This window comes from Lathamus discolor, chromosome 15 (assembly GCF_037157495.1).
Source record: "Lathamus discolor isolate bLatDis1 chromosome 15, bLatDis1.hap1, whole genome shotgun sequence".
Taxonomy (NCBI): domain Eukaryota; kingdom Metazoa; phylum Chordata; class Aves; order Psittaciformes; family Psittacidae; genus Lathamus; species Lathamus discolor.
Window position 1 is genome coordinate 4,572,544 of NC_088898.1, and position 11,955 is coordinate 4,584,498.

Genomic DNA, 11,955 nt, shown 5'->3' on the forward strand with positions numbered 1-11,955 from the left:
GTGGGTTAATCTGAAAAGTATTTTTTTTCCAAGCAGCTGGACTTTAATAGTTTATAGTTTAATAGTGAGAAAATGCAACATTCCTTCAATTGGAAGTTGCGTGCTTGCAAATTCAGTCATTGCATCATTTCTTCCATAGAAACAAGGTAGAAAATGAAGTCAGCACCAGGATAATAGTGGTATTTTAAGGTGCAAATGTGGTCGGGGGGGGAGCACACATTTGTTTTGAAGAGCTTTGTAAGAAATGAGAGCATGTTGGGAAGGAAGCACTTTTCATTTGCTCTGTTTATGTAATGTGCCCAGATACATTAGAGAAATAGGTAGGACTGTTGACCTGCACCTGACAGTCTGTTAGCTTGCTTGTATTTCTGCTTAGTGTTTGCCCTTTGAGTCATGATACACTATTTTTCTGAAACACTAAACCCTTCAAAGTATTTTTATTTAGCTATTACTTTCCAACATGTAGCTGGCACAAGAGTGGATAGAAAACCAGAGAGTAAGAGAGAAGAGTTACTACTTTAACTTACAGAGCTTTTCTGCTGACTTGAACACAGCAGATTTTACAGGTAAGGGGTTGTTTTGTGGGGGTTTTTTGGTTTTGTTACATTTTTGTTTTAATAAACCTGTCTTCTCATTTTCAAGTAAGCAATATGTTATAATGAGCTAGTACTTACAGATAGAATTTGTGCTTTACAGAAAAGATGTGAATTTGCTGCTTTACGTAATGCACATAACAAGAATACATATTTTGCAGGGAATCTGTGGCTTATGTGTTAGTACAAAAAGTTATTTGATTACTGCTGAAATCTGTTCAACTTCCCATTTCATTCGTGATTTTATTTTAGCTTCTTTTGGTAAATAAAATAGTCCTTGACTTGCTTTATTTTTATAGTGCTATGTTCAGGCTTAAGGATGCAGGATGGTGTTAAAACTCTTCATAGTCTTTTGCTATAGCTTTTAATTGCTTTAAAAATTAACAGGTGAGTGTATTCAGTATGTTAATTGTAGTACTTCTGTAGTCAGAGAGTAATTGTAACTGTTTTCCTTTTAATGTTCTAATTATTTTAAAATGTATTTTGGGTAGCTCATCTGCGAGAAAGTGATTTGGCAAAGCAGCTTCATCCAAAAGAAGATGACTTAATCTTTTTGGTGGTCCAAAAGAAAAAAGATGCCTTTAGGGAAGACAGTGAGATGGAGGACCAAATAGTGAATGAAGTTGGTCTCGTGACACGATTTTCTCGTGCATCTGGCCGTGCAACTAGTAAGTTAATAGGGTTGAAATAAAAATGGGATTCTTCTGGGTACCATAAAATGCTATTTCATCACTGGTTGCTGGTAGTTGTACTATACAACTTATCTCAGAGGAAATCGGATTGTTTTTCCACTGCAGCATGTCTGTTCCATGCAAGAAACTTCTTAAAAAGCCAGGAACTGTATGTGCAGACGTGCTTTCCATGCATTTTTGTAGGCACTTCCTACAATACAGAGGTTAATACTTTGCATAAGAACAGAAACTAATGATGACTAAATGCTCTGCATACATCTTGAGGAGCTCATTGCTGTGAGATATGAAGTGCCATGCCCTGCATACATCTTGAGGAGTTCATTGCTGTGAGATATGAAGTGCCATGCCCTGCATACATCTTGAGGAGTTCATTGCTGTTAGATATGAAGTGCCATGAACTTCAGTGGTCTCACTGACTAAAATTTTCACTATCTTCTGGAACTGAAGTTGTGAATTACCAACTATCAGGATTAATGCCACCTCATTAAAATGGTAATCTGAGTTGGGTTAGAGAGCATTGTTGTATATGTTTTGTGTGGGGTTTTTGTTTTGGCATTTGGGTTTTTTGCAAGAATGAGTTGTTGGCTTCCTAATAGAAGGCATGGTTCTGATGAATTCTTTCGAGTGACCTGTTAGAATATGTTCTACTTAACAGTTTGGATAGTCTTTGAATTAACAGCTTGTGGTTTTGTTTTGATTTTTTTCTCCCCTCTTTTAATAGGACAAAAGGAACAGCATACCATCTGTCATCTTTCTGTGCGAACTCGAGGCAATTTGTCATTCTTCGTAAATAAGCAAGTGAAGTGTATGGTGGTTGGCTCCCTGGTGACCACACACCGAACATTCAAAGGTCTGCTGCTACTGAGCAGGAGTCCCCTGGCTAAACCCATCATAAATCCAAGTTACAATTATTTCTGTCCCAGAGATTTGCCTGTAGCTTCAGAAAGCACTGTAAGTCATGCAGCTGAATGTGATTAGGGATGACAAAGCGGGCATTTGGATGTGTGGTTTTGTGAAGCTGGTTTTGCATGCTGCTTCTTGAGATAAGTTCCAGAAGCACTGAGTCACTGCATTTCAAAGTTGGCTGACTGTGTGAATAGTGCATTGATGTAGATACAAGTAGTGCACTTCAAGCAGTTTTCAGGTGTTTTTCCACACTAGACAGGTGTCTGTTCAGGAAATAAGGCATAGTATGGAAAAGGTAATGCAAAATAAGGGGGTGTGTGGAGTAAATGAAACCTTCATTACAGCTTGCCTCAGGATTGGATGTGCATCTAGAGCAAACCTAGAATTCAGAGCTTCCATGCCCTTCAAGTTCTTGAGTTGTAGTTAGAGGGGTGGGAGACATTCTGAAAATACAGAAAATGAACATGGAAAGGTCGATCAACATTAATAGATTATTTTTCCTCGTGTCTGTTCATTCAGGCATGGAATGTGAATGAGTACAATGAAGACCAAAAGAGAGCCATTGAGACAGCTTATGCCATGGTAAAGCAGCACCCGGAGCTTCCAAATATCTGCCTTATCCATGGACCACCTGGAACAGGGAAATCAAAAACTATTGTTGGACTTCTGTCTCGTGTTTTGAGAGAAGTAAGTGAACCCGATGTGATTGTCAGGTGCTGGTGACGCATGGAATGGACACAAGGGTGGTGTCAATGGAAGAACTTAAGCTAAATGGGAGCACAGTATTAGTAATTACTGGGGGTGTAATTCATTAAGCTGACTTTATTACATCTATATAGTATAGGGTGTGAAAGTGGAAATAATACCTTTTGGGCATCTTGGAAAAAACATTTATTTTACAAAACTTGAGTAAAATCAAGGAAATGTGCACAGTTGGCCATAAAACCACTTGTTTTTTTAAAAAACTTAACATTTTGATGTATGAAAGAATATTATTTGTCTGTCCTATTTAATGATTTTCCTGACAGCATCCAGTAGATTCATCAAGTACATCACTGTTGAAGGGAATTTATGCAAGTAGTATTAATACATTTGACTTGTTAGTCAATGTAAGACATACCTTAAGAGATACTTAAGTGTGAGAGTCCCCATAGTCTGCCTGCTGGTTAAGATGAGCATACAGTCTGGCTTTTAAATCACAAATGAAAACAATCTAAAGAGCATGTTTTGGTTTATTGTTAATTAATCACAGAACACCAGGAATGAGAAAACTCAAAAAACAAATTCCAAGATCAAGCCAAACCGTTTTCTTGTTTGTGCGCCATCAAATGCTGCTGTTGATGAGCTCATGAAAAAGATCATCATTGCGTTTAAGGAAAAATGCCAAAACAGACAGGAGCCTTTGGGTATGGTTTACTTTAAAATTCTGCTTAAAATTCTGTTAAGTTGGCAAAACCTGAAGTAAAAGCTAGAGCAGTTGATTAGATATAGTACGTATACGCTACTTTAAGCAGCTTTTTTTATCTTGCAGAGCAAGATTCGTACATCCTTATACTGTTACTAATTTCAGTGTGCTTTTCCACAAGGTGTTTTTTTAATGGATGGCACTTTGTCTTTATATAGACACTGACCCTTTCCTCATAGTGTTAGTTTCAGTTCACTGGTTTTTACTCCTTAGAGATTTGAACACAAGACTATTACCTTGATTTTGAATGAAATTGGACTTAGGTCATGCTGAACAGACTGAAAATTTTTACATCAGAGCCTCTCACTTGTGCTTTGTTTTCTCCTCCTGGTTTGTAACTAATACAAAGTAGATAAAGTCTGAGCAAGGCCTCTGGTGTATGGTGGGGAAAAAAAACCCAACCCTCTATAGTAACCAAATGTTAGTTTGTTTTTGGCTTACCAGCTGTGTTTCTGATGGTACTTGGTCATAGTTCTAAATTAGGAATTCTGTAAGTTTTCGATAAGCCTGAGAATAATAGGTTGTTCTGTTAATTTAGAAGAATATTCTTAACTGCTAGCCAGCACTAAAACATTGGCAACATCATCTTTGTTGTTTGTGTGTGTTTGTTTGTTTAGAGTTTGGAATTCCTGAATTTTTTGTAGCTGTGCTTAGATAAATTATTGTAACCCCCTGAAAAGCAGAAAAGGAAAAGCCTTGTTTGATATCTGTGATGTTTACTTTTTTGTTTTTCTCATACCAACGTGCAGAGATGATTAGAGCAATCTAAAAGTATTTTAACCCTGATTTTGTAAACAGGAAATTGTGGTGATATCAAATTAGTGCGACTTGGTGCTGAAAAAGCAATCAACAGTGAAGTCCGGGGATTTAGTCTGGATAAGCAAGTTGAACATAGGATGAGTAAGTAACATTCAAATCAGACTTTTCTTCAGTCTTTGTTGAGCTTTGATGATGTTTTGCACTTAGTGCTATGTGTTCTTTAAGAAGGAAGAGCTGGTAAGAGATTTTTCTGCAACTGTGCTTCATGAAGTATTGTTGTTCAGTCTTGGTGGGAAAGTGTCAGCTATCATAAGGCCTAAAATCTAAGCAAAACAAAGAAATAAGCAAGACTGGGTTTTATGGTTTTTTTTTTTTTTTTAGAAGAAACTGCAGTACATATATGTAAAAGCCATGATTTTTAAGCAATGCAGCTATGCAGCATTTGAGAGCTACAGTAGGAACCAAGTCTCATTATCTTTTCTTTACAAGAACTCAGTAGAAAACAGAAAAGTGCAGCAAAGAAGTTTGTCCATTTGAGTGAGAGCAAGTGTGATTGGAATTTGTTCTTTCTGTTTCTCACATATGTTTTCCTTTGTTTTATTATAGAACGAAAGCCAGCTGACTGTGACCAGGATATTCAGAAGAAGAAAGCTGCTCTGGATCAAAAGCTGGACATGCTGTCTCGTCAGCGTGCCATGCACAGATGTGAGAAGAAGGAAGTGGTAAGATAGTCGTGTTTTGAATCCTGCTTGTATTTTTTGAGAGTAAAGAACTCTACTGTTTAATGCCACCTCTGAGCAGTAACTGTCTCTTCACCTGCTTTTTCAACTAATGGAAAATTTGGTTAGCACTGCAAAAGGGTATGAAGAACTTTCCGTCAGGGTTTATTTTCAACTGGTTGATCATGCCACTTCTTGCTCTGGTGCTCACTAATCTTCATTTGGTTCCGTCACCATATTTATAAATCTTGATGATTTAATTTGATTGTATACTTCAATATATATGTATACTGGAAATAGTAATATACCTAGTGGTCTGAGATTCTGGGATATGTGTTGTGCTTGAAGTTGTCCATTTTTTTTTGTCTATGTATTTGGCATTTGTGCTGAGATTACAGATTTTTGATGGTAAACCTTTTTCTCAGCTGCATAGAAGTGCAAAATGTATCATTGTGTGTTGCAAAGTCTAAGTATGTTGACAACTTCCTGAAACTGGTGAGTTTCTTCGGACATATTTAATATTAAAAGTCTGAACAAATCTAAATGTTTAAGAAATGAATTAGGGTAAGGGAAGAAAAAAGGTATATGGAATATGTGGTTTCTCTTTATTTTTTTTCTCCCATCTAGAGTCAAATGTTAGATGATGAAATTGGCAGACTTTCAAAGGAGAGACAACAGCTTGCTTCTCAACTAAAGGAGGTAGGAATTTATCTTTGAGGCACCTCTTTAATAAACCTCAGCAAATATATTTCTATACTTAATGTTCTTTGGGATAGAGATTTGGTTTTGTTGTGGCTGGAAGAGTTTGTAGAGTAGTAGGTAAATAAAGGTCATAAGCCAAGTGTAAGTTATAGTTATATGGACTGCCTGGTGTGAAATACAGGTGTACTCTGGCTGCATATTGCAAAAACCCTCAGACAAACCACCAAAGCGAACAGAAATCCCCGATGCTATCCCCTCAGAACTGGATGGAAATACTCACCCTTACAATTAAGGGGGAATTGAAACACGTGTGCCATATTTGGCAAAGAAGCGTGCATGTCCTTATGTTCTAGGGTGTATCTTCATTACCACTTTCATGCTCCTTTACAGTCCTGCTGGAACTGAGATACTTACAAATATTTTGAAGTAAAACAACAACTGGAAGAATTTTTTTTGTGTGTGTGGAGATAGAAAGTGGAAATAGGCACTGACAGCAAAACCAGTAATTAAGGCTGAGTAATATGAACCTTGTGATGAAAAAAGGTTCATCTTTAATGAATATATGCTGCCCTTTAATGGTCCTGGAGGCTTAGTTTTAACAAACGTGATGGCAAACAAAGCTTTGCTCGCAGTTAGTGTGTCTAGATTGCATAGCTGAGAGATAAAAGGATACTTCTATCCAGCTTGCCACCTCATTGGTATCGATCTGTAATTTAAAGTGGAAGTAACACTTAGCAAAGTCAACTTATGCCTTTCATTTGTAATAATGGAGATAACTTCACTGGGGTGTTGCATTATACATGATCTCTTTGGCAGTTAGTATTGTCGAGGCAGTTAGAAGTTGCTCTAGGATGGTTCTAAGAAAGCCTAAACAGGAAAGGAGACATGGTGTCCTGTTGTACTTGAAGGTTCGGGGCCACTCTCAGAAAGTACAGGCAGATATCATCTTGGAGTCCGACATCATCTGCTGCACACTGAGCACAAGTGGAGGATGCCTGCTGGAATCTGTGTTTTTTCGGCAAGGACTTGATCCTTTCAGCTGTGTCATTGTGGATGAGGTCAGTAAAGCTGCTGGAACTACAGCATGTTCCATGTCTAAGGTCTGCCTTGTTCTCTGCTTAGGTGGATTGTGGTTGGTTGGCTGCTGGTGTGATACACTGTGGGTTGACTGGCTGTTGGTGTGATGTATTGTGGGTCAAGTGCCTCATTTTTGCTTTTTAACTGGTAGCCGGTCTGTCCTGCTGTGTAGAGCCTTGAGAAGAGTACCTTTTAATTGCTGCTTTTTCTGAGTTATTTGGTGCTTTAATGGGAAACGGCTTTTACTTAAAAATCATGGCTGAAATGTGGTTCTTGCTGCTCTGAAATCTCTTCAGAGATGTCCAGATGGTTGGGTTATATTTGTATCTGTTTAGAGTGCTCTGCATATTTCATAATAAAAGAAAAATCTGTTTGTAGTCTTTTATTAGGGAGAAATCCTTATTTTTTTCCTCTCTTGAGTTTGTGGTGATTTTTTTCTTTTTATTTTTTTATATTTTTTAATTTTTTTTAGAAGGCTTAGAAGGCATTTGAGTTATCCTGGCTCTGTTACAGGAAACTGAACATCCTTCCCTCCACTCCTTTGCTTACAACTTCTACTTTCTGTCCTGTTTGCATATACAAAAGGCAGGGCAGTCCTGTGAGGTTGAAACACTGATTCCACTGATCCATCGCTGTAATAAACTTGTCCTTGTTGGAGATCCCAGACAGCTCCCTCCTACAGTAAAATCAGTGGTAAGTATTCAAACTGTATTTTTTTTTTGTGCTGTGTAGTGGATACAAGGTAAAGAACAGTATTTAGAGAATGTGTAAAAGGAAAAAAAGACACTGCAATGTCAGATCAGCATGTGTATGATGATGACTTTTGCCCTGCAAGTTTAGTCTCTTGTTATGTGGAGACTGTATCAATACTGCCTTTGAATGTGTGGATAAAGCTGATGGAAATGGGAGAGTACAACCTCTATAGCCTTTCCTGGTGTAGGTTGGAACTGATTTTGATTTCATGCACTGTTAATAATAGCTATGGCAATAGGAGTTTCAGTGCAGCTCTGCACTTGGTCTGTGATGGGCACTGTGTTGTGGCAGGCTCTGTTATTTCATTATGTGAGCTTCAGTCAGTGTCACTTTCCTTAGGGAATGGGGGATGAAGACTATCTGTTTGTCTGGGGACTTCATGACCCTGTAGATGTGTTCCAAGGACGAAACATACAGGATTGCTCCTGTATCTGACAGTAAGGTCTGGCAAAAAGGGAGGAAAACCAGACTGCCTTCTCTAGAAGGGTAAATCGTGCGGAGGCTGTGTGCTTGCTTAAGGAGATGCCACCTGGAAGATCTTTCTTTTCATTATTGTTGATGTTGTTAAAATTTCCCAGTGTTGTGACTCACAAAGAAAAGCTGTCTTGCTAAAGACAACACTGACAAAAATTGAGATTTATGCAGGTGATCTTTCTTGAAACAGACTAACACAAATAGAAAATTGAAGTGCAAGCCGTTGTCATTTTGTCAGTGATTTTGAAATTTAAAAGAAAACACCAAGTAGTTTTAAGTTGAAAACGCAAGTTCCTGACGTTAATTTGGGACCCCATTCCGCAGAAGTCAGTCCCATGTTTCTCCCCTGGCAGAAAGCTCAGGAATATGGCTACGATCAGTCCTTGATGGCACGTCTGCACAGGCACCTGGAGGAGCAAGTGCACAAGAATATTTTACCAAGCCTGCCAGTTGTGCAGCTGACTGTGCAATACCGGATGCACCCTGACATCTGCCTCTTCCCATCCAATTATGTTTATGGCAGGACTCTAAAGACTGATAGGTGGGTGACACTGTTCTCCTTTCTAAGCAGGAGGTATTTCAAAGAAATCTTATCATACCAGGATAATCTTTTGTGTCTAAAAATTCCTGAGGTTGTGTGTGGGAAGATGCTTAATGAGAGAAAACTCTCATTCCGCCTTTTTAGTGCTGGCTGTGATACATAGGTTAACTAGATCACTTAAAACTGAGCATAGTTACTGTTTAGAGTTCCTTTTCAGACCTCAGTATCTGCACGTAACAGTGAAATTTAAGGACTTTGAGGGGGGGAAAGCTGAAAGTTGCTTGTGTTTGATAACCATGGTGTAAATAAATGAAGTATCAGTTCTTAGAATCCTGTATGGTTACCTAGTGATAAAAATGTTATTTACAGAGCAACAGAAGAGAACAGATGTTCTTCAGAGTGGCCATTCCAGCCCTACCTTATATTTGATGTAGGAGATGGCCATGAGGAGCGAAACAATGAGTAAGTCCTGCATCCTACTCAGCCAAACTTTAGATTTGCTGAGAATTAATTACCTTCTCTCCTTTGTTGTTCCCAGTATGCATAAAGTAGCCAGGGCTGCATTTGCAACTTTGTTTGATTTAGTTTCACAAAAAAGCAGGTATAAAATGTTCAGGGCTTTTTTTTTATTTGTTTTTTTATATCTGAAACTGGTTTTAATATTGATTTGGCTGTGTGTTAGCTGCTCATGAATACCTACAATCTCTTAACTGTAGTAACAATTTGAGTTCCTGATTTATCGAGTTTCCTTTCACAGCTGCATGCTGTGATAGTACCAGAAGGTGGCAGGCTCAGTCCTCCCCTTTGCCTATTCTGTAAAGAAAGCAAACCTATATAGTTGTAAGGAACCTGAAGTATAAGCCTCTTGCTGTTAATACTTCTAGTTGTTACCCCTTCATCAGGGCCTGCTTGTACAGTTCTTTGAGTGTCTGTGTGAAGGAGACTGCAAAAGTTCAGGACAGGAACTTTGACTCATAATCCCCTTGCAAACTGGGCTGAAGTGCTGAATTTGAAAGCACTGTCAAACATGGTTTTGTAATTTTTCTGTTCTGTCTTGTTCAGCTCTTTTAGTAACCCTCAGGAAGTGAAGCTGGTGATGGAATTAATTAGAATAATAAAAGAAAAAAAGAAGGATCCGGGTCTTCGACGCATTGGAATAATTACGCCTTACAGTGCACAGAAAAAAAAAATTCAAGAACAGCTGGACAGAGTGTTTAGGAATAACAGGTAAAGAAACCATGAGTTTTCGCATGGGGTGTGCCTCTTGCATGTTTCTCCTCTTAAAATAATAGCAAAAACTCTCAAACCTTTTTCTGTACTACTAAAATCTGTACTTAGTCGTGCCTTTAAAGGGGACATGCAAGCCTTTTGTTTAGACCAGGCATGACCTCTTTGTACCATTTCTTAGTTATTACTTTTCTACGTGCTCTGATTTTGTTGCTGTTCTGAATAAAGTGTACTTAAAAGAAAAACTAAAATTCCAAGCTATATGGACCTGAACAGCTTTTCAATAATGATGCTGTCCTCAAAAGTAAATTTAGCTTTAGATTCTTATACTGAAGCAGAAGTTTACCTAGGGTTATTTTGACAGATGATGGATAAGGATAGTATTTAAGCAATTTGCATTAGTGTGTTGCTTAAAAATTCAACTAACGTACTGAACAGCTTGCTAATTCTTTCTTTAACAGCCCAGAAGTGGACACAGTAGATGCATTCCAGGGACGAGAGAAAGATTGCATCATAGTGACGTGTGTCCGGGCAAACAGCACGAAAGGGTCAATTGGGTATGTTTCTCTTCAGTGATTGGCAAGTCCCCTTTCCAGGGACACTAGATATAGTCATAGATATAGTCATATTTTTCAATATGACAGACAGTTATGTAAGACCAGAACAAGTCACTACAGCCAGCAAATTAAAGGGTATCTTAATGCATGAGTTAATGTTACTGGTTTGACCAAAAGGGACATGGAAATAGTAAGTATTGCGTTCTGTGTTTCGTGCTGATGAATTTGCATCCTCCCTTAGCCTGTCACCTTCTTGGTTTGGCACGATTGGTCTTGGGAACTTGCCTCTTTGCATTAGTAGTGCAGCAGTTATTTTTCTTGCAGCTTTTGATCTATATTGTAACTTTCTGAATGCTGCTTTCTTTAAATGAAATCCAGTTTCTGAAACTCATTATCCTATTAATATAAAATTCTCTCTGTAGAAGTATTGTTAACTAATTACATATGTCACTAGGAATGTGATGCAGACGAGCTAGATCTTTGACTTCTAGGTGGATATGCTTATCTTCTGAGTTGTGAGGAGATTTGCAGGAAGTCTCAATTCAAGATAGCAGGTTTGGTAATTTTACATGGGTGTTTCCTGTTTGAGGCAGAAGGAACTAACTTATGGGTCATCAACTTTCTGTAACTTATGGGTCATCTTAGTTTAAAAAATGGTAATAGAATTATGTTGCCTTAAGTTGGCTTTGAAGTTAAACTGTGGGAATTCTGTCTGCATAAACAAAAATCTTTGTTTCTGCATACTTACTGATACCAATTTTCTAATTGCTAGATAAAGGACTTTTAACTGTGCTGAACATTACTTTGGGAAGAGAAAGAATCCAAATCTTCTAGAAAACAACAGTGTGATTTTTGGACATCTCTTAATCTGGTTGATTAAGTTTGGAAACTGAAGACAGCTAGAACCTGCCAGTTCTTTTGGCTGACATGGGACTTAACCTCTGTCTGCTCTTTTGGAAGAGAACTTTCCAGCTTACTGTGGTGAAGCTTTGGCAGTGCAATGCTGTATAAGCAGTACATGCTGATGAGCTGGACATCTGCTTCAGGGGCAGGTGTCATTGGCAAGGGGTGATGGGAAAGTTTGAGGCACCTTTATGATCTTGTAGCTGAGCAAAGTATTTGGTCTTCAAGGTAGCTAATCCAGCATTAAATGTACTCTGAAAGTAACTTTCAAATGGTGGAGAAAACTCCAAGGAAAGAGTGTTTTTGGTTTGGTTTGTTGTTTCCCCCTGCCTCCCTCTGAGAAAATGGTCTTGTTGCTTATCAGTTTTAAAAGCTTTTAGGAATATTTAGTAGTCTTTCAAGATGCTCTCCTTAAGTCCTAAAGAACTATAAAATCTGTAGTGCTGGATCTGTTTCCCATGTCTGCTTCCTGCCTGTCTCTTGTTTTCTGTACTGCCCAGATTTCCTGAGGCGGTGCTGGAACTTGTGCAGTTTGGAATTTGCTGAAGAGCAGGTCTCAGCACTGTGACCACACAGTATCAGGTGTT

At 38.3% G+C, this 11,955-nt stretch overlaps 1 protein-coding gene across 2 annotated transcripts in view; it reads left to right on the forward strand.

The window, feature by feature from the left end:
• Positions 1-11,955, forward strand: part of SETX (senataxin) — a 28,501-nt gene that overhangs the window by 13,114 nt on the left and 3,432 nt on the right. Inside the window, exons 11-24 of one of the 2 annotated variants that reach the window (XM_065695438.1) lie at positions 467-566; positions 1,085-1,261; positions 2,007-2,236; positions 2,711-2,878; positions 3,444-3,597; positions 4,455-4,556; positions 5,022-5,137; positions 5,762-5,833; positions 6,745-6,894; positions 7,499-7,606; positions 8,494-8,681; positions 9,051-9,143; positions 9,744-9,908; positions 10,370-10,465. In XM_065695438.1, coding sequence (XP_065551510.1) covers positions 467-566; positions 1,085-1,261; positions 2,007-2,236; positions 2,711-2,878; positions 3,444-3,597; positions 4,455-4,556; positions 5,022-5,137; positions 5,762-5,833; positions 6,745-6,894; positions 7,499-7,606; positions 8,494-8,681; positions 9,051-9,143; positions 9,744-9,908; positions 10,370-10,465 — 1,919 coding nt within the window. Of the gene's footprint in view, positions 1-466; positions 567-1,084; positions 1,262-2,006; positions 2,237-2,710; positions 2,879-3,443; positions 3,598-4,454; positions 4,557-5,021; positions 5,138-5,761; positions 5,834-6,744; positions 6,895-7,498; positions 7,607-8,493; positions 8,682-9,050; positions 9,144-9,743; positions 9,909-10,369; positions 10,466-11,955 lie in introns of those variants that run through there. The other variant, XM_065695439.1, reaches the window with a different exon arrangement.